Consider the following 27,144-nt stretch of genomic DNA (forward strand, 5'->3'; position numbering starts at 1 on the left):
TTCAGTGTGTTTTCCTAAGATACATGTAATCTGTACATTTTAAAAAATATTTTGTATTTTCAATCTTTTTGCAAATTTACCTTAGTTTTCATGAAGACTCTTTTTCTTGGTAACATAAGGCCATCTTTTTCTGAATATAAAAAACATAAAAGGCCATCAATATACTGGCCGAGTATCCGCTTTCAAGTAAAGAAAAAACAAAGCAGAAAGAAAAGAATCACAGGGCTGTTTCTCATTTAGTTGTGGCTGATGTACTGTATTGTATACGTTTACACAATTCTTCCATTTTTGCCTTTGTGACACTTGCTAAAGAATCACAAAACTAGATACGATGTGCCATTGGACAGATTGCCTTAGCTTTCCCTCCTTTATTTTAATGTTATTTCTTTCCCTAAATTTCCACCTTCCCTCTTAGCAAAATGCAGGCAGCATTCCAAGCTGTGTAAGCACAATGTTCTCTTTCTGTCTCTCTCTCTTTTTTTAAAAAAAATCTATAAAGACAGCAGTTTTTTCTCAGAAACAGAAAGAAAACGGCATGATATACTGTAGCAACTGGGAGTCTTGGTCCAGAATATGTAAGAAGGAGAAATGGTGTACTACATACATAAGACATTTATTGGGAATGTTATTGCATGATCATGCAATGCAATAGCTGTTCTGTCTTACACTGAATAGAGGTATTCATGCTGTTGACGGCTGATATTCTGTATGAAATGAAGAGATAGTCATCACTCTTGAGACTGAGTGTGATAATAGATCTCTTCCTGCTAGGAGATATTGCTTGAATTGAACATTGAGTATTTATCCTCATAGCAAGATTGACAGATTATTAGATAAGTGTATACCGTACTAAATAAAACAGCTGGGAGACGGTCTAATTTAACAAACAGAAAGAGATTTTTTTTTAAAAAAACTCTCCAGCATGAAAGGGCGTGAAAACTATTTTTCACAGTGTTGTAAGGTTATTTAAAGATATTACAAAACTGGTTAAAAATGTGGTTTTGTGGCTCTGGCTGTTCAGCCTGGTAACTTTGGGCTATGTACACCTTCAACAATTATACATCATTAACATAAATCTTGAGAATTGAATTTTTGTTTCTACATTATTGTAGAATCCTCTCAAAATAGATTCTATTCAATTCACACCTGAAGTAATTCCTCATATTGTTCCCTTCCCAGGGAACTTTTGTTTCTGGTCTTGAATCCTGGGTGGAGGAAAACAAATGAAAGTAAGTGAAAGATTCACAAGCCTCAGCAAACTGGAGAGAGCTATTCAGTGTTGTTGCCTAAGAATTTATATGAAACGATTATACCAGTGAAAAACAAATCATGAACAGCCTTAAATTAGCCTCAAGCATTGTTTTCCATAAATATGTTTTTTCTTAGAGATGTAGTGGGAAATAACAGATCTTGCCCTTTTTCTAAAAACTTGATTTATAACTTTGTTAAGGACATTCTCTCCTCAGAGAATCCCCCCTGTAGAGATTATTTAATAAATCACAGGGTAGCACAGTATCTTCTGGCCTTCTTTCTTCCATGTGCATTGCAGGTTTTATTGCATGGGCTGTTCTTTGCAGGTAGAAATCCCATATGATCAGGAGTTCCAGCCTACCCATTAACAGACCCTAGATGTTCACACTCACCATGTGGATATTAGATTGTGCCACAAGGAGAGAGTTAGATGATGCTGCCCAGCTCCACCCTGTGCATTATACTTTTATTTTTAGAGTACATGCTTGACGACAACTAAACTATTTGAATTTGAGACTGTAACTTAAATTGGGGGTCCCCAAACCCCGGGCCATGGCCTGTTCAAAACTGGGCCACAGAAAAGGTTTGCAAGTGCAGGTCCACTTGAGCGAGCAGTGGGAGAGTGCACATGTGCAATTTCTTTTGGACAGGCACGTATGCCCACCACTTATGCAAATGTAGTTGCATGTACACGCTCACCCACCACTCGTGTGGAACCATCCCCTTCCCTCCCACCGGTCCGCAAAGCTGGATAGGTTGGGGACCACTGACTTAAACGATTCAACAGCATCCATCAGGAGGGCACAACAGAAAGGTCTCTCACCTTTGCTGTTAAACCTAACCACAATTCCTACTTAATCAGAATTTGGAACTAAGACTTAAAAGGTGCACACTTAAAAGTGTAATGTATGAATTAGTCCCTAAGTGGTTTTTGCACAGCTCCAGAGTCTCAAGAAATGTGTACATGCATATATCACTGTTTTAAGTGGCAGAGTTCAAAGTGGAAAGCTACAATGTCAGCAGTCAATACTAAACCTATTTAAATAAATGCAAGCCCCATGTGTTTAGGATTGCGCCACTCAGTCCAATTCTGTTTATTCAGAAAGAGTTACTACAGATAGTTTTCGACTTATGACCACAATTGAGCTCAAAATTTCTATTGCTAAGTGAGACAGTCATTAAGTGAGTTTTGCACCATTTTATGACCTTTCTTGCTGCAGTTGTTAAGTGAATCACTGCAGTTGTTAAGTTAGTAACAAGGTTGTTAAGTGAACCTGACTTGCCCATTGACTTTGCTTGTCAGAAGGCTGCAAAAGGTGTTCACATGACTCCAGCACACTGCAACCGACATAAATGCGAACCAGTTGCCAAGCATCCAAATTTTGATCATGTGATTGTGGGGATGCTACGATGATCGTAAGTGTGAAAAATGGTCATAAATCACATTTTTTTCAGTGCTGTTGTAACTTTGAATGGTCATTAAGCAAACTTGTAAGTCGAGGACTACCTATGATTGTAATGGGTCTGTTTTCACATCCGTATACATACTTACATATTTAGTGTAAGTGTACATATTTAGATTTAGTGAGTCCCATTCCTGAGTGGATATGCATAAAATTTCAGCTGATTCTTTGTACGTTTACTCAGAAAGAGGTGCCATTAAATATGAGTGTTGTGCAGAAAAAAAGCTGTATCTTTTAACCAAGGTGGTAGTAGATAGGAGTGTTTATAGGCCCAAGCAAAAAAAGAAGCCCCTATAAAAACGGCTACGGCTGTTACTTTTTCTCAATAATGAGCAAAATGGGATGTTAAACACCAACCCTGAAAGATTTTTCCATGTGCCGTAAATAATTGAATGCTTCACAAAGAGAGGCTCAAGGAAATGTTGTGTAAAATACAGCTTTCTGGCAAATGTAGATTGGGCTGAGATGGGTTTTTGTTTTGTTTTGTTTTGTTTTGTTCTGTTTCTTTTTCATGCTTACCTTCTTGGTGAACAAATGTATATAAGATTCCCATCTAGAGAAGAGAAAAAGAACAACTGTAAACTGTTGTGCTAAACTACTGGATTAGAATTGCTGAAAATATCTGCTGTCGTCCATTGTAACCTGAAGTGTACTTTTGAGATTGTATATGCTTGGGGGGGTGGAAGGGATTTTCAGATTTAAAAAAAAAAGACACAGACCAAAAAAATGAAAATAAAACACTGCCAGCAACAGCCAGCCCTAACTGTGGCTATTTTCTGGGGTTCCTCCCCACCTTTTCTCTGTGTATAGTATTAAAAGAAATAAAGCTGCCTTTTCACTGCATTTTGCACCTGTGTCTTTGTCCTCTTTTTTTCCCCCCTCTGTAATTCTCACTCTTTCTGTAATCTGGGGAAGTTTTGCATCCACATAATTTCACCCCTTTCACTAAAATATTAAAGTACTAATCCACATGGCCTCTCTCTTTTTCTGCTACTTTATATTTCTGTTCATCTGGAACGACACTCAATGCTCTCACTCTGCATGAAATGCCATTCAGTTGCTCTTGCCATAGCACCCGTTAGGGAACAAGCACCGAACAATGACCATGCCTCCAAAAAGGGACAATCTCAAAAGCATTTCCTCACAGAATTCCTTTTTGATCGATACGCCTGATGTTGCTGACCTGTACTCTTAAAACGTGAGAAAGTAGCCACATCTGTAAGATAGACATAACTGATTTGGAAGCAGGGTTTTTATTAAAGGATAAAATGGTGGCAGGCTATAGGAAGGCTCACAGGTAAAAGGGGAGACCATTAAATCTGAAATTGCTTTCAGGATTACTCTATTCTAGCACAACCTGCAGCAGGATTGACAGAGCAGAAGGCTTCTCCCTACCTTTCAGCAAATGAGAGGAATTCCAAAATCCAAGGGACTGGGGGAGAAAACTTCAATCCTCCCTAGCTACTATAGGTGTGATGGTCCTGATTTGAACTACGATCCTCATACAGGTAGTTCTCAACTCACAACTACAATTGAGCCTAAAATTTCCATTGCTAAGCAAAACAGCTGTTAAAGAAAGAACTTTGACCCATTTTATAACCTTTCTCGTCACAGTTGTTAAATGAATCATTGCACTTGTTGAGTGAATTTGGTTTCCTCATTGACTTTGCTCATTAGAAGGTCACAAGAGGGGATCACATGACTCCAGGATACTGCCACCATCATAAATGTGAGTCAGTTGTCAAGCATCCAAACGTAAATCACGTAACCATGGGGATGCTGGAATGGTCATAAGTATGAAAAATGGTCATAAATTGGTTTTTTCAGTGCTGTTGTAACTTCAAATGGTCACTGAACTGTTATAAATTGAGGATTACCTGTTCTTTTCCTCAATCAGTCGCATTCTAGTAGAAGCTACTTCTAATCACTGGTCCTATAAAATTAATAAGTATAGTGAATTTGCACTGAACTGTCTTAAGAAGAAAACCCAAAGCAAGCAAATACAGAGAACAGAAAGGTTAGGATCACTATGTATGGTTCTGTCTTCATTTTGAGAGCTATGAGTTGCCTATGAAGATATCTATAGACAAAGGAAACCAGTTGACATTTAGTAACTCCCCAAGATGCTCAATGTTTACTTAAAGTAGTATTGGGGAGCTATGAGTCACATGGAGATGAAACAATTAAGAAGATCCAGTGGTTCAAAATACACTTCTTCCTCTTCCACAATTTAAAATTAGATGTTGGTCCCTTAAGACAAATAAACAGAATGGAACAATGAACTTAAAGGAGAAAATAGGACTACTAAGCTTTACTTCCCATAGGCCTTTAATTGCTCTTAAAAAAACAAAACCCTTTGATTGATAAGAACAGTAAATAAAGCAGAAGAATGGAGTCACAAATACCTTCTCTGATGTGGAGCTGATAAAACCAGGTATACATTTTCAGGTTAATTGTTCCTCAATTGCTGGATACAAAGGGCCTTAATTGTAGCATTTATAGCCATTATAAAACTAAGAAATTCAAGGAAAAGGAACCTCTTAATGATGTGAATTTTTTTAAAAAAAACAAAGTAAGGAAGCAGGCTCAGGTGTGCTTTTGGGAGGCCCTTGGTTGCCTACTTAAAAGCCTTCTGGGGTGCCTAAATTAGGAAAGAAAACAATGGGCTAAATAGGTCCATGATTTGAGCAGGAAACTCAAGTGGCATTTTATCTGTTGCATTATTGGTACATGGAAAATGATTTACTCCAAATACAGACCAAAGAAGGAATTCTGGAAAATAATTTCATAGTTTAGATTTCTAAATACACAAAATTTGCAGGAAGATAAAGTATAGGGAGGATGCTTAAAATTTCTATAACTTACTTACTTCCAGGGCCACATGCCAGATTGCCTTTCCCGATGTTATCTATGTTTTTCAAAACCAAAGTATGTAAAATAGAATTGCTGGGAGAGTGGAATAGGCAAATTTATATCCAATCAATAGTATTTTTCATGTAAAGTAATATGAGAACAGGACATTATAGGTTGCTCAATAGAATAGAGTAGAACAGAACAGAACAGAACAGAATAGAATAGAATTTTTTATTGGCCAAGTGGGATTGGACACACAAGGAATTTGTCTTGGTGCATACGCTCTCAGTGTACATAAAAGAAAAAATACATTCATCAAGAATTCTAAGGTACAAAACTTAACGACAGTCATAGGGTACAAATAAGCAATCAGGAAATTCAGGAATTATAGGGGCAGGTTTGACTGGATAGGTTGTAAGCCATGAAGCTATTTTGCAAATGGTATTTTTCAAAAAAGAGAAAAAGCACAGTCAATAGGAACCAACATTTATTTACAGTCCAAGACCAAACACAATAAAAGACCAGTATAATAATTATAAAAGGAATGCCCTTTACTATCTTTAGTTAATGACAGATGAACAATGATCTCTGGATAATATTCCCATTCACCTTCTGAAATTATGTATTGTCCATAATTGTAATTCCCTCAAGAATCAGTTTTAACAGTGTAAAATGTTTGATTCTGGTTTTACAATCTACTTTATGCAAGGCTAGATCAAATACATTATCAGACTTCAAATGAGCCAGAGAAGATGTTCCACACTAATTTTCTCATCCATACATGTCCTTAGTCAAAACTTAGATTGATGTTCAAGTAGTCTTCTCATTCCTATTTCCCATGATGCTGAGATGAACATATACACTGGGTTCTTGGAAAATATGATTATTATATGGGCTGCCAGCCGAGAATGAAAAAAGGTAGGTTGGAGCTAAAATCTCCAGATGTAATCTATGTGTTGAAAATCCTGTTCTTAATACTGATATAAAGTCAGTAAAGCCAGATCTGATTAGTTCATTATTTCCATCATAGAAAATGCATATCCGTTACAGCATTTTGGTGTATATCTAGCCACGTAGGTAAACTAGAAAGATAATCTTCATAAATCATAGGAATTTGAATGTGATTTGAATTTGAGACAACTGAGTTACTGAAATGGATTCAACCACCACCATAAATTTGGAAGAATTTGAAATTTTACTTGTTTTTTATTGACCTAATGTATATCCTGCCCAATTTAACAAATTCTTAGCAAATATTTATACAGATAGTCCTCAACTTACAACCAAAACTGAGCCAAAAATTTCTGTTGTTAAGTGGAACATTCATTAAGTGAGTTTTGCCCCATTTTACAACTTGTCTTGCCACAGTTGTTAAGTTAGTAACATGGTTGTTAAGTGAATCTGGCTTTCCCGTTGACTTGGCTTGTCAGAAGATCACAAAAGGTGATCACATGACCCGGAACACTGTAACCATCATAAATATGAACCAGTTGCCAATCCATATTTTGATCATGTGACTATGGGAATGCTGCAATGTCATAAATATGAAAACTGGTCATAGAACATTTTTTTCAGTGCCGCTCAACTTCATACAATCACTAAACAAACTATTATAAGTTGAGAATTACCTGTATTGGCTAGGCTTTGGGAAAGGCAATTTTAGCTACTAATCAAAAAATATATATTTCAATATATTTTCTCTGACAAGATTTTGTGACATGCTATAATGTTAGAGAATTGTTAATTATTTTTATTTTTATTTTTTCCTAAGATAGATTTAGCAGTCTGCTAGATATTTTATTTAATTGTGACACAAACAATTTCTCCCTTTTTTACTTCTTTGTTTTACATCTTCTTTCTGCTTTTAAATTTTTTTGTCTATAAAAATTAAAATATTTAAGTAAAAAATAAAATATTAATAATAATAATAATAATAATATTTTAATTTGTATACCGCCCTTCTCCCGAAGAACTCAGGGCGGTGAACAACCAAATAAAATACAAACACAAACACATACAATATTAAGAACAACCCTTAAAAAACTTATTCAATTGGCCAAAGAAATTTAAAATACAAATTACACCCTATAAATTTACAGAAATTTAAAACCCATTAAATTAAATTAAAATTTTAACAATCAAGCCAGTCCAGCCATGCGAAATAAATAGGTTTTAAGTTCACGGCAAAAGGTCCTAAAGTCAGGTAATTGTCGAAGTCCGGGGGGAAGCTCGTTCCACAGGGTAGGAGCCCCCACAGAGAAGGCCCTCCCCCTGGGGGTCGCCAGCCGACATTGTTTGGCTGACGGCACCCTAAGGAGTCCCCCTCTGTGGGAACGCACCGGTCGCTGGGAGGTAGAAGACGGCAGTAGATGGTCCCGTAAGTATCCCGGTCTTAAGCCATGGAGTGCTTTGAAGGTGGTAACCAATACCTTGAAGCGCACCCGGAAGACAACAGGTAGCCAGTGCAGTCTGCGCAGGATAGGTGTTACATGGGAGCTCCGAACCGCTCCCTCAATAACCCGCGCAGCCGCATTCGGGACTAGCTGGAGTCTCCGAGTGCTCTTCAAGGGGAGCCCCATGTAGAGAGCATTGCAGTAGTCCAAGCGAGAGGTAACAAGAGCATGAGTGACCGTGCATAGGGCATCCCGGTCCAGGAAGGGACGCAACTGGCGGATCAGGCGAACCTGATAGAAAGCTCTCCTGGAGACGGTCGTCAAATGTTCTTCAAAAGACAACCGCCCATCCAGGAGCACGCCCAAGTTGCGCACCCTCTCCATCGGGGCCAACAACTCGCCCCCAACAGACAGCCGCATCTGCAGCTGACTGTACCGGGGTGCCGGCATCCACAGCCACTCCGTCTTGGAGGGATTAAGTTTGAGCCTGTTCCTCCCCATCCAGACCCGTACGGCTTCCAAACACCAGGACAGTACTTCGATAACTTCGCTGGGGTGGCCTGGGGTGGAAAAGTACAGCTGCGTGTCATCAGCGTACAGTTGGTATCTCACCACAAAACCACTGATGATCTCACCCAGCGGCTTCATATAGATGTTGAACAGGAGGGGTGAGAGAATCGATCCCTGTGGCACCCCACACATGAGGCACCTTGGAGTCGATCTCTGCCCCCCTGTCAACACCGTCTGCGTCCGGTCAGAGAGGTAGGAGGAGAACCACCAATAAACGGTGCCTCCCACTCCCAACCCCTCCAACCGGCGTAGCAGGATACCATGGTCGATGGTATCAAAAGCCGCTGAGAGGTCTAATAGGACCAGGGCAGAGGAATAACCCTTATCCCTGGCCCTCCAGAGATCATCCACCAACGCGACCAAAGCTGTCTCCGTACTGTATCCGGGCCGAAAGCCGGACTGGAACGGGTCTAGATAGACAGTTTCATCCAGGTACTGGGGTAGCTGACATGCCACCGCACTCTCTACAACCTTCGTCGTAAAGCGAAGATTGGAGACTGGGCAGTAATTTCCTAAAACAGCTGGGTCCAGGGAAGGCTTCTTGAGGAGATGTCTCACGACCACCTCTTTCAAGGCAGCGGGAAAGACTCCCTCCCACAAAGAAGCATTCGTAATCCCCCGGAGCCAGCCTCGTGTCACCTCCTGCTTGGCCAGCACCAACCAGGAGGGGCACGGATCCAGTAAACATGTGGTGGCATTCACCCCACCCAGCAACCTGTCCATGTCCTCGGGAGTCACAGGGTCAAAGTTATCCCAAACCACCTCAACAAGACGGGTCTCGGAACTCTCGCCTGGATCTACCCAATTTTGATCCAATCCGTCCCGAAGCTGAACAATTTTATCGTATAGATAACCGTTAAATTCCTCGGCACGCCCTTGTAAGGGGTTCTCCCGCCCCTCCTGTTGAAGGAGAGAGCGGGTCACCCGAAACAGGGCGGCTGGGCGGTTATCTGCCGACGCAATGAGGGAGGAAACGAAGGAGCGTTTCGCATCCCTCAATGCCACTAGGTAGGTCCTGCTATAGGACCTAACTAGTGTCCGGTCAGCCTCAGAATGGCTGGATCTTCAAACACTCTCTAGGCGTCTTCTCCGGCGTTTCATCTCCCTCAGCTCCTCGGAAAACCAAGGAGCTGGTTGAGACCGACGCCGGGTCAGAGGCCGCAAAGGCACAACACGGTCCAAAGCTCCAGCCGCGGCCTGTTCCCAGGCCGCGACTAGTTCTTCAGTCGTGTTGTGGGCCAGATTCTCGGGAAACGGCCCAAGCTCCGTCAGGAACCTCTCTGGGTCCATCAGGCGCCTGGGACGGAACCAACGCATTGGCTCCGTCTCCCTGCGATGGTGGGTAGCGGTCAGAAAGTCCAGATGAAGGAGATAATGATCTGACCATGACAAAGGTTCAACAACTAAATCATTTAAAATCAGATCATTCAACCACTGGACAGAGATAAAAATCAGGTCTAGGGTGCCTCCCCCAATGTGAGTAGGGCCATCAACTAATTGAGTCAGGTCCATGGCCGTCATGGAAGCCATGAACTCCCGAGCAGTCGAGGATGCCGCGCCAGTTGATGGCAGATTGAAATCCCCCATGACCAACAATCTAGGGGTTTCAACTGCCAACCCAGCCAGCAACTCCAACAGCTCGGGCAGGGCTGTTGTTCACACCCAGCTATCTGAGGCACAGTGGTCTCCCTCGGGTCCAGACTGTCCTTAATAATAACCGCCACCCTGCCACCCCTACCTTGGGCCCTTGGCTGATGGAATGCTCGGAAACCTGGTGGGCACATCTCTACTAGGGGCACCCCCTCTTGAGTGCCCAACCAGGTTTCCGTAATGCCCATAACGTCCGTGGTCCCCTCCTGAATTAGATCTGAAATCAGATCTGAATTCAACTTTATATACATACACATATATATGAATCCAGCTGATTGTGGCTTATTCAACAAACCACGGTTAAGCCATGCCACAGCCCAACCCAGGAACCTATTCATCCTCTTGATAATTCCCTTTTTAAACACTATAGAAATATTTGAGGCTTTCTAGTTTTGATCACAAATTTGCGAAAATTGAAAGGCTCTCTTTCCAGAAATGGAAAGCCTAACTTAAGAAGGAAATAAAAAAGAATCACCAACTGTATCAGAAAAGAGATTACAAAAAAAGGACAATTTGAGGTAAATCTGTAAATCAACATATTGAAACTTTATTCTAGGACATCTTGGGAACCTACACAACAAATCATCAAGATTTTGGTGGCATCTCCGGAGAGTTCCCCCAAAACTTGTGAATATACAGCCTAACAAAACTAAGTAATTGTTCATCAAATCAGGTTCCACTCATGTTCAATTTCTCAATCAGTTGTTCACATAAAAATGGAGAAAACTTCATCCTTAACATCTGTTGTTGCTTTATTTTTAATACAGCAACCCAAAATTTAGTTACCTTATGGATGACAGAAGATCAGTACCTCATCAAAGGCCAATGAATGAACTTAGCAGTCATAGAATAGGAAAACCTAGCTATTTGTACATTACATGAACTTAAAAACAAAAATAGTAGGAACAAATACCCCAATTTTCTAACTAGGGGAAGAAAAGAATGGAATTCCTCAAGGTTCTGTTGGCACCAATGTTTTTAACTTGTTCATAAATGATTTTGCTGACCGATAAACAATGAGCTGGGCAAGATTTCAGATGGAACTAAACTATTCATGAGGAAAAAATCAAATGTGAATGTGAAGTACTCTGGAAAAATCTGTTCAATTGGGTCAGCCAAATGATAAATGCAATCCAGTATAAACAAACATAAATACATAATGGGCCAAAAAAAAATCTAACATCACCAGACACTAAATGAGCTCTGAGATATCTGTAACATAGGAAAAATTATTTTGGTGTCATAGTGGTCATTTAATGAGATGCCAAATCAGCACAGAAAAATCACATTCAGAACTAAAACTGCTAACATTATACAGCTAGTCCTCAATTTATAACCATTCATTTAACAACCTTTCATATTTACATTGGCATTGAAAAAAACTTATAATGATTCTCGCACTTATGACCATCGCAGCATCCCCATTATCATGTGGTCTAAATTCTGATGCTTGGCAACCAGCATGTATTTTCAATGGTGGCAGAATTGCAGGATGATGTATTTGCCATTTGTGACCTTCCCATCCAGCTTCTGACAAGCAAAGTCAATAGGCCAGGTTTAATTTCCTTAATAACCCCATGGTTCACTTAACAATTGTCTTGCTTAGCAACAGAAATTTGATCCCAAAGGTGGTTGTAATTCAAGTACAACCTGTAATGCCCTGACCAAAGACTACAGTTCATTCACAGACGAAAAAAACGAATAAAATGGATTGATTGATATAATACAGCTGTAAAAAGTGCAGACGAGGACAATCAAAACTATCAGAAAACTGGCACTTTGGGTAGAAAGATTTTTTGAAATCTTTCTTAGGGAAACATGATGAAGACTGTTATGTATGTCAGGGAGAAGTTTTTCTCTTGTTCTCAAAACAAGATTATAAGCTGATTGAATGGAAATTTACATTTATTTACAACAGATTCCCCCCAAAAAGCACTTCTTCATAGGATGCTTAATTTATAGAATTCAGATGACGGCTACCAACTTGAATGATTTTAAAAAGGGATTGAATAGATTTGTGAAGACCAAGCGTATCAACAGCTATTGGTGTTGAAAACTCATTGTTATTTGTAGGCTGCAGAAAAATAATGGTGACCGGGGAAGGGGGAGGTTGCTTGCAAGTATATCTGAGTTCAGCCTATAAGAAATAAAACATTAGTCTTAAATGGACCTTGGATTGATCCAGCAAGAATAGTCCTTTCTTATGGCAATGAGTGTCTTCTGGCTACAAAGCTTTCAACTATGAGCCCTCCACAAGAAAATCAGCTAGAGAGGGTCTCATTTGAAGGTCAGTAATTATGGCAGCATAGTTCAATGTATAACAACACTTACATAAACTGACAAAAAAGAACTCAAATGGCTTACTGAATCCTGAGGAAAGCCAGAACAACTACAGGTAGTCCTTGACTTACGACCACAATTGAGCCCAAAATTTCTGTTGCTAAGCGGAACATTTGTTAAGTGAGTTTTGTCCAATTTCATGACCTTTCTTGCTACAATTATTAAATGAATCGCTGCAGTTGTTAAGTTAGTCACAGGGTTGAATCTGGTTTCCCTATTGATTTTGCTGGTCAGGTCACAAGAGGGCATCACATGACTTTGAAACACTGCAACCATCAAAACTATGAGTCAATTGCCCAGCATCCAAATGTTGATCTCGTGCTGCAATGCTGCAATGGGCGTAAGTGTGAAAATGGTCACAACTCACTTTGTAACTTTGCCATTGTAACTTTGAACAGTCACTAAATGAAATGTAAGTCAAAGACTACCTGTATAGAGAATTCAGTGTTTTATAGTTAAAATATATTTACCGCATTACCGATAAAAATGAAAGCACTGAATCCATAATTACAATAGAATTAACATAATTACAATAGAGGTATATTAATTATTTAATTATATTGACAAATGCCATTTTTAAAAATCTAGCCCATGAGAATATAATGCGGCTTTTCATGTAGTAGAGGAAAGACGAGTATCTGATGTATATAATCCATCAGTTACCAAAGAATGACTGGATGGCATTGAAGTGCCTTCTAAGTGTTTAGACCCATATATTTGTTGCGTGATCTTGGAACGTTTTATCATTCTTGACATGATGCTTTCAAAGGAAGAGTCATTATGGGGACATGAGGTTATGTTTAAATATAGTTCTTTCATTCTAAGCTGATCTACAGTCAAAGCTGTTGCTCAGAGGATCCACGTGTGTGTGTGGACTCGGAAGCGACACCCATTGTGGTCATAGTGCTTATTTCCCAGGAAAAGATGTATAGAATTGCAGCTTTTAAAAACAGAGCATTTGTAGATGACTCTGGCGTTAAAAAAAGAAAAAAGAAAATAGCATTTAATATGAGTAAGATGTTTTTGAACTGGCTGTCAAGATAAATAGATGCCTTAAGGTTGAAAAGAAGAATTATTGGAATCATTCCAATAAATTTGTTTCCTTCCTGTGTCTTAATGGTTTTAAATGAAAAAGTGTTTTGCACATGTTGCTAAGTGACTGACTGAAATAAAGCCTTCTGAATACAGCACACTAAGTACATGTGGCTGGTTTAAAATGAGAGACCATATTATTCCTATTGTTCCTTCTTCTGAAAATTTCCAGTTTTCAAAAATTCATCTGACTGGACATTATAGGCTATAGCTATGGTGAACATATTTTCTTGAAAAAAATAAAGGACAAACTTTATTTTGCCCTTTAGAAGAAGGCAAATCTAACAGATGTTCATAAGAACAACATCATGTTTATTTTTCAGTTTTTATTGCCCACACCCTAAACTGTAGACATAACATTTAAACAGGAAAATATGTAAAAATGAATGCCTCCTCACCAAGATGGCCACCATTAAACCATGGTGGAATGGTTTCGTTTTCCCCTCTTTACTATATATTTTATATATTTTAAAGTTTTTTAGGCCAATTATAAAATAAGTTTTTTAATTTGTATTTTAAATTGTATATTGTATTGTTTGTTTTTATTTTTGGCTGTACACCGCCCTGAGTCCTTCGGGAGAAGGGCGGTATAAAAAATCGAATAAATAAAAAATAAATTTACAAAATACCACGTAGAAAAAGAAACTCCTCATAAAATTCTTATTTCAGAGTGAGGGATAATATAAAAGGGTTTTCATCTTCCCAAACAATGGAAATCCACCAACAACACTCTTGTTACAGGTTCAAAATGGGATAGACCCTGGCAGATGAGGCAACTCTTTAGCTGCCAGAACAACTCAGACAATTGTTCTCAGTTGGTTATATGAACCTATTATTGTTGTTTGGGCCACAGAATAGAAGTGGCTTACTTTTTGAGATTGTTTTGGCTTTCCCTAACGTATGCCCCTGGTGGTTTTCTTATCTAAATACCTGTCAGCCAACGTTTTCTGACAACTGCCCAAAAGAATATTGCAAGCAATGTTGGCAAGATTGAAGAATTCCCTAAGCTGTTATCAGATTGGTAGGGAGTCAATTCTAGTACCATTGGACTTTGTTTTCCATCCACTCCTCCTAGGAAAGAGCCTGTGAGAGGGTTGTTTGTTTAATGTTTTATTTATTTATCCATTTTTGAAGCTGCCTGACCTCTTAGTGACTCTGGGGAGCTTACAAATAAAATAAAAAGAGTACATTAAAAAAATCATAGCTGACTGGAAGAATAATACAACTGCTATAAAATCAAACGTAATTAAACACCCTATGCCAAAGCCTGAAAGAACAGCCAGGTTTTTTTAGTGATTGCCTAATCACTAAACCGTAGGGGTAGAAATCTCTCGTGTTGTTCCAGAAGGCAAGCACTACAAGAAAGAAGGGACACTTCTTCCATCCCATAAGATGACATTGTTCAATAAAGGAGACCAGAGGGCAGTACTCTGATTGATTGCACCATGGTAAGTGGTGCCTCAGGTAGGCCAGCCCTATGCCATGCTTTTACGGAAATAACCAGCACTTTGAATTACACCCAGAAGTAAATAGGGCAGTTCACAAAGCAGTGAAGCCATGGGAGCCTAACTTGATGCTTCTATCGCTGCCACAATGCCACATTCTAGATCAGCTGTAACTTCCAGATGGTTTTTAGGGAGAACCCCATGTAGACAACTTACAATTATCCATTTGGGAAGTGACTAGTGTACGAATGACTACCTGGTCTAGGAAATGGCGTAACTGGAGCACTAGATATACCTCTGCAAAGACTCTATGGTCAGTTCCCACCTGCTTTTCAAGCAGGAGCTGTGAGTCCAAGAGGAACCCCAAATTGCATACAAATCTTGAATGCAGAAACGCAGTTCCACTGAGAACTGACGATGGAATATCTGAGGGATCTAAATAAACAAAGCCACTTAGTCTTGTCATGTTTGACCCATCTGGTATGTCCCCATCCACAACCACTCAGGTTCCAGACCAGGACTTTTGTCAAGTACATATTAGATAATATATATAAATATAAGCATGAATTGAATACATAAAATGAATACAATTAAAGGGAACATTAGGACAGGGATGGTAGGCACGCTGGTGCTCTTATGCACGCCCCTTACAGACCTCTTAGGAATGGGGTGAGGTCAACGGTAGATAGTCTTAGGTTAAAGTTTTGGGGGTTTGGGGATGAGAGAAAAAAAGTGTTTGTGCAAAAGTTGCTGCTAGTTGCTTCAGATATGACTGTCGGGAGTCCCGGTAATAAATGGGGCCTTTCTATATGCACATGCACAAAGTCCAGCCACTTTAGTATTCCAAACAACTGGCCTGTTATGTGACTGCTTAAAGAAAACTCATGGATCAACCACATGCATGCCCTGAATGTAAAAGCAAAATGATGTGCAATGGTTTCTGGGCTTCAGGGAAACAATCTTTCTAATGGCCCTTTCTAACCACTTGATGACTCGAAGCAGGTTTATGAGAGACACTCAAGGCTATGACAACAGACATTATTTCTTGGGTATGTTTGAAGTCACTACTAAATTGCAAAATGGTTTCCTTGGCAACCTCTTTTCTTTCACTCTGGTGACTCCTTCTACAGGAAGAATGAGTAACTCTGTAGAGTACTATATGAGCTAACCTGCTATTGTTGATAGCTTTCATACAAGCAATAGCTGCAATCAATATATTTGATCCATAAAGCAGGGAGTATTGTTACAAACTTATTCAGGAGGATACTAGTCAAATAACATTTAAGATGTTTCGATGTAATATAAGCAGTTGTGTAGTGCTTCTGACTGAATGTTCATAAATAGTTTCTCAGGGATCTCACCAGCAGCCCTCTGAGGTCAGAACCATATACCCATACAACCAGTGGTAGACGTGAGGGGTGATTATATAAATAAGAAGAATGATTTTGGTGTGGTGGTTAAGGCGCTGGAATAGATAGCAGGAAAGCTTGCATTCTAGGCCTTCATTACGCACAGCCAGCTAGGTGATTTGATGTGAATCTCTCTCTCTCTCAGCACAACCCATCTCACAGGGTTGTTGTTGTGGGGATCATAAAAGAGAGGAGTATTGCATATGTTTGCAGACTTGTGATCTAGGTAGGTAGGTAGGTAGGTAGGTAGGTAGGTAGGTAGGTAGATAGGTAGATAGATAGATAGATAGATAGATAGATAGATAGATAGATAGATAGATAGATAGATAGATGATAAAATAAAAATCTAATAAGAATTGGTCTGCAGATTTCATAATCCCAAGATCATTCTCTATGCACCATAATGACTTGGTTAGTATTCATATTGCCCTTATTTAATTGCAGTTTTCTTTAACTTAATTCAGTGGCTCACCAAACTGAACTCAACCCAGTGTCCAGTCATAGCTGTCCAGCAAGAATACAAATCTTAGAAAAATACAAATAATCATTGAATCTCCTTCGTTCCCAAAATGGCAACCAGTCTAGGGTGGCGTAAAACAGCCTCTGTATAAGAAGACTGCATGGGAGAATGGCCACTTAAAGTGGCCTCTCTTTCAAAAAGATAAGTGGCCAATCTGCGATGTGGCCTTCCCAAACAGAGGCGAGGTGGTGCCATCCCAAAACCGGGTGCCATCCTGGAAGTGGCCACTATTCTCAAACCAAGAGAATTGCGTTCACTTCCAAAATGGTGTCAGCTTTCAGGATGGCACCACTTCGCTTCTGTATAGGAAAGCTGTGTGCTTATTGGCCATTTCTCTTTGGGAAAGATGATCCTTGAAAAAGGTAAGTGAAGCTGAGGCATGTTGGAGGAGGAAGCCCAAGGATGTGGGACTGAGCACAGTAGGAAGCAGGCCCAAGGCCTATGGAGAGACAGCTGGGTGAGAGGTAGGTTCAAGGGATCTAGCTCTGAAGCAGCTGCAGTGCCATTGTGGTCAGTCATAAGGGCAGAGCGCCAAGCATCCCTATTTTGTTCATGTGGCTATGAAGCACTGCAGCAGTTTTACGTTGAGGAACAGTTTGTTGAGTCCCTTTGTTCAGCACCACCATAATTTGAAATGGTTACTGAAGAATGTCCCAAAGGTGTATTTTCAAGAGGCAACTGGACGTTCTAGTGTTTCTTTGAAGACATTTTGCTTCCCATCCAGGAAGCTTCTTCAGCTCTGAAGAGCTGAAAACGGAAGAAGCTTCTTGGATGAGAAGCAAAATATCTTCAAAGAAAAACCAGAAAGTCCAATTGCCTCTTGAAAAGCACCTTTGGGACAACCATGACCTGGATGACTGAGAATCTCCGTAGTCACTGAAGAATGGTCATCAATTGAGGACTATCTGTATTTGAATGTGAACTTACTTAATTTCACATTTTAACCTGATTCATTAAATGAAGTTTAGTTATATTTTAGGAACCATTAAAATATGTTTGTGTTTGGCAATAAAATGTGTATCATGAAAAAGAGTGCATAAAAATGGCATCTATTTATAAAAATAATATACAGAAAAGTAGACAGTGTCTGTTTTTCAAAAGTAGTATAGATAACCCAAATTGTGAACAAAACTTCCCATGTTTGGAGAATATATGTAAAATACACATACATATTTATCCAAATTTAAAAAAAAAAATTAAATTCAACAAAGTGAATCTAGTAGTTTTAGAAAAATAAGAAACAAAGAGTAACTGAAATTAGGTTCATCCAGTTAATCTGAATGATAGGAAGTTCAGGGCAAAACATTTGACCAATAGGAGGTGACTATGCTTGACTTTCCTAAGGCCCTTAAGCCAAACATCATCCATCTTGTTGAGGCACTGTGCTGACATGATTGGTGTTGCTGTGGCACTTGATGACCTGCCACGAGCTCCTTCAGTATCTCTAGGAGAAGCGGTGACAGAAGTCTATTGAAGTGATGGAAAAGAATTTCAAAAAGGAACTCAGAGCCATGCTTAGTGGTGGGACAGTTTTGCTTTGCTCTTTAGAGGTGTAGTAGCTTGACACGAAGCTTTGCATAACCCTGTAAAATACAGGTAGTCCTCAGCTTGCAACAGTTCATTTGGTGACCAAAGTTATAATGTCACTGAAAAAAGTGACTTATGACCGTTTTTCACGCTTACAACCTTATTTTTATTTTATTTTATTTTATTTTATTAGATTTTTATACCGCCCTTCTCCCGAAGGACTCAGGGCGGTGTACAGCCAAAATAAAATACAGAATATATACAATTAAAAGAATTTAAAATAAACTATTACTAAACGGCCAATAATTTAAAAGATTTAAAAATTTAAAATATTACTAAAACCCCAATTTAAAATCAACTATTTATGCCAGTCCTGCTTGAATGAATAAATATGTTTTTAGCTCACGACGAAAGGTCCGAAGATCAGGCACTTGACGTAAGCCAGGGGGGAGTTCGTTCCAGAGCGTCGGTGCTCCCGCAGAGAAGGCCCTACTCCTGGGGGCCGCCAGCCGACATTGTTTGGCGGACGGCACCCTGAGAAGGCCCTCTCTGTGAGAGCGTACGGGTCGATGGGAGGCATAAGGTAACAGCAGGCGGTCTCGTAAGTACCCGGGTCCTAAGCCATGGAGTGCTTTAAAGGTGGTAACCAGGATCTTGAAGCGCACCCGAAAGACTACAGGAAGCCAGTGCAGACTACGGAGCAGTGGTGTTACGTGGGAGCCACGAGCGGCTCCCATTACCACTCGCGCAGCTGCATTCTGGACTAACTGCAGCCTCCAGGTGCACCTCAACCTTAACAGCATCCCCATGAGCTTGACTCATATTTATGATGGATTGCAGTGTCCTAGAGTCATGTGATCACCTTTTGCAACCTTCTGACAAGCAAAGTCAATGGAGAAGCCATATTCACTTAATAACGGTCTCATCAACTTAACAACTGCAGTGATTCACTTAACAATGGTGGCAAGAAAGGTTGTAAAATGGGACAAAATTCACTAAATGAATGTCTCAGCAACAGACATTTTGGGCTCAATTGTGGCCGTTAGTCGAGGCCTACCTGTATTTCTTCACTCCATTCTTGCACCAGTTTTGCTGTGAGGTATATTACAAGGGGTAGTTAGCCAGTATGGATGGCTTTGAAAGAAGATTGGAGAAATAATGTGAAGATAAAGCTATCAATGGGCATAATAGCCACATATTTCCTTTAGTACCATATATTTCCTTTTGAAGTATTAAGCTTGTCAGGACCAGTTGCTAAGGTAACAGAAAGGTGCTATTTTGTTTGTATCTTGCCTATATGCATCTGATTGGTCACCCAGGCAGAAAGATGCTGAGTTAGAGAGAATGTTATCTTCAGCTCAACAAGTCTTAGGTCTCATTCCTATAACAAAATCCTGCAAAATCATTTAATTTTAATCACACCAGGTTCCATTTTTTTAGTTTAAGCATTGAATTTCAAATTAAGGAGCCTACCTCCGCTGCTAGGCTGAAAAGCAGCATATAGTTGGCTTTACTTCCATTTCATGGAAGTAGGCCTTCAACACTCAGGACATCTCCAGCAACAATCTGTAGATATTGAGTTAGAAACTGCTTTGCCCATCTGCAAGTAGAAAATCAAATATTTTGAAAAGCGTCAACCTTAAATATGGAACCCTTTTCTTTCATTCCTGTTGGGCAAGAAAGGAGGGATCTGTGACTGAATTTATACACATAGCTAAGCCAGATATAATGGCCTGATTTCTACACAGTATTTTGTCATTATTTATAAAAGAGGTAATCAGAGCTGGTATGTGCAGGAATATCTAAAATTTGTTTGGAAGTTTTCTGGTGATAAAATCATCTCTCCATGGCCTACAATTTCTCTCACTTCCATTACATCTCAAAGGAAGCTATTGTGAAGAAATTTTTTTCAGCTGAACCTTCCCTCCCTCCCTCCCTCCCTCCCTCCCTCCCTCCCTCCTTCCTTCCTTCCTTCCTCCCTCCCTCCCTCCCTCCCTCCCTTCCTCTATGTGACTACTCTTCTAAAGGGGAGCCCAAAGGCCTAGCTGTAGACAGTACTGGGAAGATGAATCAATGGCCTGCCTCAGCAGAAAAGAGCTTATTATATTCCTGAATCATTATGTTATTAAGATAACAGGATATTTGAATTCTTACCATGATGCAAATTTTCAAACAATTGCCAGATAAAATAAAGTTTCTTTGGGGATAAGTTTGATGTCCAGTCACTTCATGGAGTTGTCCATGTAGTTTTCTTGACAATAGTTAACCTTCTTCTGGGATATATTTTCAAGTTCTTCTGTCTATTCTCAATACCTTAGAAGTCTCTTATCAAAGTACTAATTTAGTCAGAAGCACCTTAATTTCAAAATCTAGACATGGTCAACTGGCTGGAGTTCAACTGCTAGCACCGATAGCTGATAGCGAAGCTGAGAAAGTATTATTCATTCTTTTTTGTTTTTAACCGTCTCTCCAAATCACGGTTGGTTGGTTGGTTGGTTGGTTGGTTGGTTGTTTCTTTCTGCTATGTTATTAATAAAATGCACACCTATGTCTCTTGATGAACATTATTATTTATTTAAAGTATTTCTAGTTGCATTTCAAGGGAAAATAAAGCTTTGCCTGATGAAAGGGGTGATTAGAAGCATGTCTAGTGAGCTTCCTGTCTTAACCAATAGCTAAACTTCCTTTGCCTGCTCCCAGTTCCTTGAGGTAAGCTATTTCAGAAAACAGACCTTGCAAGGATTATTGGAATTCTACTCTATTGTTATAGGATATAATAACTTGGAAACCTATCAGGGTTTCCATCTGCCCCCTCTTATCCCCAACAAAACCAAGGTGTCCTCTTGAGTTTCTTTTTTTACCCCTTCCTCTTTCTCAGAACTGAATTTTTATTTACTTTGCAATTCTTGTATTCCTTCTTTAAGGCTATATCCCTATAAGCATGCAGCCCTGGACAACTAGTAATGCAGCCCCACAAGATTGTAAACATTAATATTATTATGTGATTTCTATACATTAACTATATTATATATATTTATGTGCGGTCCAAGACAATTATTCACTCAATGCGATCAAAGCAAGCCAAAAAAAGTTGGATCACCCATGCTATATACATTCTCTGTGATATCTCCATTCTCCTCTACATCAAGACCTAGCCAGATGAAATCCACCCAGTATCTCTGTTTCTCTGCCCTCGCTTTGCCTTTGAGCTGAGAGACTTCAGTGTTGTTTCTATTCTGTACCCTCTCCCTAATTATTGCTGTCTATCAGCCATCTAAAGTACTGCTCACAGCTGAAATCCTTAATGAGTGAAAGGAAACCAGTAGGTCAGCAATGCACTCAATGTCAGGGAATCCAAGGAGGATCTAAAGATGTTCAGCTAGAGACTGCTGATAGCAGCCTGCGGAGGCCTCATGCCTCGCTGAATAAACCATACAAAAGATAAATGAAATTAGCATGAGCAACATGGACCAGTGCTCATTTTGCCTGCAGTTTTGAATGTAACGTGCTTGAAATTTTAATGCCATGTTCTGGAATACCCAGGGGTTTTAAAAAGTTGCTTAGCCTGACTTGGCATTCTTTACCCTTCTAGTACACACAGTGGGTGTTCAGATATTAAACCGTCTTCTAGGCCCAGATTATTAGACATGTATGACATGTAAGAAATAATAAAAACGTCCTACCTGTCAGTGACTACTTCAGCTTCAATCGCAACGATACACGAGCGCACAATAGATACAAACTTAAGATAAACCTCTCTAAACTCGATTGCAGAAAATACAACTTCAGCAACAGTGGTCAATGCCTGGAATGCACTACCTGACACTGTGGTTTCTTCCCCAAACCCCCAAAACTTTAACCTTAGACTGTCTACTGTTGACTTCAACCCATACCTAAGAGATCTGTAAGAGGCGTGCATAAGCACACCAACATGCCTACCGTCCCTGTCCTACTGTCCCCATTTATTTGTATCCATTTCCTGTATTCATAATCATGTTTATACTTATATCTGTTATCCTATATATGCTTGACAAAATACATACATACATACATACATACGTAAATAAATAAATAAATAAAAATGTGATGGCTTGGCCTATGACCCAGATGGCACATTGATTTGGTTTACAGAATTATAGGAGGAAAAGCACAATAATAGCAGTAACTGAGGCTTCTGCAAATCTAATATTTTTTACAAAAATCTCTTATTTTTGTCAATAATTATATTGACCAATAAATATGACCCAAACAATATGGAAATTCACCATCCCTTGTGGGATGCTTATTCTTTATTTGGAACATTTAAGTTATTTCAGTGGCCTATTTTTGCTCCCAGGAGGCTGCAGGGAAGCCTACTAGGCCCAAAATGGGGGGCAAGGCATCCCCCCCATGGCCTGTTTTTGCTCCAAGGGGATGCAGGAGGCCAAGAGCTGCCTGTCACACCCCCTGGCCACGCCCACCATGGCCACGCCCACCCAGCCGGTCATTAGGGCAGAGAACTGGTTGTTAAATTATTTGAATCCCACCACTGGTACTGGGGCACAGTTTGACACATCCCTTATATTTGGTCATGTTGGTAGGGCTTCTGGGAGGAGTTGTAGTGCCGCACCCTCCTGAAGTTTATTACCCACCCACCCCCTGCCCCTTTTTGTTTAGCTTCTTAAAATAGGTCTCAACTGCAGATTTCTCTGGCAGATTTCAGATTTCCTTGGATGAAAGAACAGACCTCCTGCTCTTTGAGAAACATACAAACCAAAATTCTTGTGGTTAAGCTAAACTAGTGTAGCATTTGAATCCAAGCTGTTGTTGTTGTTGTTGTTATTCATACAGTCAGCCACATGTCCAAACTGGGTTTGGCATTTTTGTCTACTTATTGAATTCTTACCAAGGACCTGGGATAGGCAAATCTGGATGTTTGACGGTATTACAGATATTGTTGCTCTTGTTGTCATTATTGGCTTAAATTGGAATTTTAATGTTAAATTTTATTAATTTTTAAACGGGGTTTTTTAGTTTATGGCAAATTTTAATTTTTAGGCTAATTTAAATAAGTTTTTTAAACTGCATTTTAACCTGTATATTGTATTGTTGGTTTTATCTTGCCTGTACACCGCCCTGAGTCCTTCGGGAGAAGGGCGGTATAAAAATCAAATAAATAAATAAATAAATAAATAAATTATTATTTCTGTGATTGTTGCTACTATTAAATTATTGTTATTATTCAAACTGGAACAGCTTTTCTTAAATCTCCACTACTGGTTTTAGTCACAATATATGGTAAGTAGTAATATTAACTAGGGCTGTGCAATACTGCAGAGTCAGATGAAAAAAGGTGCTGAAGAGCATGTAAAAGTTGGAAAATATCTGTTGCACGTTTTTAAGGTAGCTGTGTTTCCTGAAGTTATAGGGCAGCTGTGGAAAGAACTGTGTGATCATTGAAAAAGATGCAGTCGCTTTAAAGACTTGCAAAGAGTTACTATATTCCCACTCCCCTGTGCTTCATTCAAAACATATTTCTGGAATCAAATTCAAAGCACTACACAGTCATCATATAGAAAGGATTTAATTAATTTAGTTTAATTTTGACTGAATTTACATAAAACTATTAAATCCATTAAACTCAATTTATATTAGACAGTTTAATTTGCCATATCCTAACTCATTTATTCGTTCACTCAGAACCCAGGAGTGTCCTTTCACTTAAAAACTGTGACCTCTCACCTGTGGATAGAACTTTTTTTTAAAAAAATGCTGTATTTCTTCACAGAGGCAGAGAGATTTGTCATGTGGTCTGAAAATACCAATGAAAGCCCTCAGGTGAAAGCAACAGCTTTGGTGAGTGATATGATTTTACACATCAGCCTATGCATGTGTTTACCCAAATAATTGGTTGCTGTTGGTATTCTGTGAGATTATTTTTATTCTGTACTTTGGTCTAAGATAGAGTTATGATTGGGACTTTGGACAGGCAAAAACAAGAGACAGCTCATGAATCATGTTTTATATCAAGGGTTCCCAACATTCGGGCCATACTGGGCCATGGTCTGTTCGAAACCGGGCTGAGAGGAAATGGAAAGCGTGCATGCGTGAAGCCCTGCTCACATGAGCAGACACGTGTACTTACAGTTACTAATGAAGCTCCTTTCACACGAGTGCGCCACTCACACAAATGGAGCTGAGCGTGCCCACGCTCACCTGCCACTCACACACACATATACACATGCCATCAAGCTAGAAAGGTTGGGGACCGCTGTTTTACAGTATATGGTTGCTTTCCTCTTTAATCTATCCAGTTTGTTCAAGAAATGAGTGAGTTTCAACTGTAACTTCTAAAATATTATCCAATTTATCACCCAGGCTCAGCAATAAAATGCAGATCTTCAAACACTTAACCCTCAATTAACTCTTGGTTTCACTTGGCAAAAACTTGCAGATACAGCTTGACTAGCCAGTTGGGTTGAGATAGGCAGCTATAGAAATTGAATAAATATATAATAAATAAAATAAATTAGTTTTGAATTTTAGTGAAGGCAGAAATAAAGACTTAAATGCAATGGTTGGCTGATCTTTTGATAATCTTTTTTTTTTTTTTGTTTGTTTACATTTATATCCCGCCCTTCTCCGAAGACTCAGGGCGGCTTACAATGTATAAGGCAATAGTCTCATTCTATTTGTATATTTTTTTACAAAGTCAACTTATTGCCCCCCCAACAATCTGGGTCCTCATTTTACCTACCTTATAAAGGGCGGAAGGCTGAGTCAACCTTGGGCCGGGCTCGAACCTGCAGTAATTGCAGGCTCTGTGTTCTAATAACAGGCTTCTCTACTGCCTGAGCTATCCCGGCCCCAAGTAGTTTTTATATTTCAATTAGTCTTCTACTAAGGTGTTCTACTTGTGACTAAGATCCTTCCATACTTATGAATCTGCTTTGATATTTTTCTTGTTTAAATTCCTAAGTAATTTGATGACTTGATTCTATTTTTATTTATTTATTTTTCACATTTTTTTCACTCTCCCATCCCCTTCAGAGAGGGATGCTTGGTGGTGTACGGTAAAATGTTAAAATATATAAAACAGCATATAAGAATTAAAAAAAATTAAATGTAGAATTTAAAAAGAGACAACGATGATTGAACCCTGTAAAAAAAATTAGTTCAAAAAGCAAAGGAGGGCTCTTAGGGCTCCAACCAGTCCCATGGCTTTGGGCTCCCCATTCAAGGCTGCAGAACCAGTGGTGATAGTCAGCTGGTTCTATCCAGTTCGGGTGAACTGGTAGCGGTGGCTGTGGGGGACTCCGCCCACCTGCCTGGACGTCATCACGTCCCATTTTTGACGCTCCTTTTACGTTTTACTCCTTTTTGGAAGGCCAGGAGCATGGGGTCCTGCCTCACCTTTGGGGGAAGAGTATTATATACAGGGGGGACAATGGGACAGAAGGTCTCTTCCTAGACCCCACCAGTTGAAATTCTTTAATTGACAGATCTGCAACATACCTTCCCTCCCTGACCGGGTGGGATAGCCCAAGGTAATGGAACAATTTTATTGTTAAACATAGGAACTGTGTCATACAATGTCTTACATTATTATCCTCATTGGGTCTTACTTAAATGCTCCCTTCATCCTGTTTTCCTATCTATATCAACAGCAAAAGAAGATGTTTAGATTTTTCTGTAGATAGTGTAAGAACGCCTCAATTGTCCAGAAGTTGCTGAACAGTGAATGATGGAGAAAACCAATTCTTAGTATTCTCCATCATTCACAGTGCTGTCTGGATATACTGAGAATTGGAGATCAAACACATCTTTCCCTCCTTACCTGTCTATTTATCCCTGAAAGAAGCTTCCACTGAACTTGGTGATAGCCAAATCTTTTAAGTTCTTAAGGCAAAAAATGTCCATGAATAATCTTGAGATGATAGTCAGAAGAAGAAGATATCTTTACACTGTATTCCAACAGACTAATAAGCAGATTACCAGGTCCTTCTGCTCTTCTTAAAAGGTCATTGAGTTCTTTCATAAAGGCAGTTGACAAAAGGAAGGATTTCAGTTACTTTTGCTTAGCTTCTCAATCCCCTCATGTATATTTAGATTTGGGCCATTTCATTTTTAAGCTTCTAGCAATAGTCCAGCTTACATTTCTATAAAGAAGAAAGAGTTAAAATATTGTAATGGTTTAGTAACCTCATCTGTTTTGCCTTCTCAGTTAGGATGTGTATTAATTTATATTTTGGGCATTGGTTCTTGCCAATACTCAATTTGATCACAAGAAACTAAACTAACTTTATTTGTGTGTTTACTGATCTTTCAGTTCCAGTAAAGAAATCAAATCTGTTTGTGTGAAAGATCAGAAGAAACGGAAAAGATATAGATAAAACATTCTTATATATAGAGATACCATATGATTATTTCCTGCATTCCAACATATTTTCTCCATTCCAAATACTTCATACATATGTAAGACACATGCTTTAGTCTAGTCTTCTTCAATCTGGTATTCTACAGTTGTTGGGATTGCAACTACTTAAAATCCCTGTCAGCATTGGGGGCCCATGGTCTCAAAACATGTGGAAGATATTAAGTTGGTAAAACTGCTGCAACCATCCATTTTACAGCGCTGGCAGTTTAGTTTTT

The 27,144-nt window shown here is 39.4% G+C and overlaps 1 protein-coding gene across 7 annotated transcripts in view; it reads left to right on the top strand.

The window, feature by feature from the left end:
- PALM2AKAP2 (PALM2 and AKAP2 fusion) overlaps window positions 1-27,144 on the top strand; it is a 310,829-nt gene that overhangs the window by 177,819 nt on the left and 105,866 nt on the right. For all 7 annotated transcript variants that reach the window (XM_058173903.1, XM_058173905.1, XM_058173907.1 and 4 more), the window contains one exon: window positions 24,281-24,348. In XM_058173903.1, the coding sequence (XP_058029886.1) occupies window positions 24,281-24,348 (68 nt within the window). The remainder of the gene's footprint in view (window positions 1-24,280; window positions 24,349-27,144) is intronic.

The sequence above is a fragment of the Ahaetulla prasina genome, chromosome 2, assembly GCF_028640845.1.
Source record: "Ahaetulla prasina isolate Xishuangbanna chromosome 2, ASM2864084v1, whole genome shotgun sequence".
Lineage (NCBI taxonomy): Eukaryota > Metazoa > Chordata > Lepidosauria > Squamata > Colubridae > Ahaetulla > Ahaetulla prasina.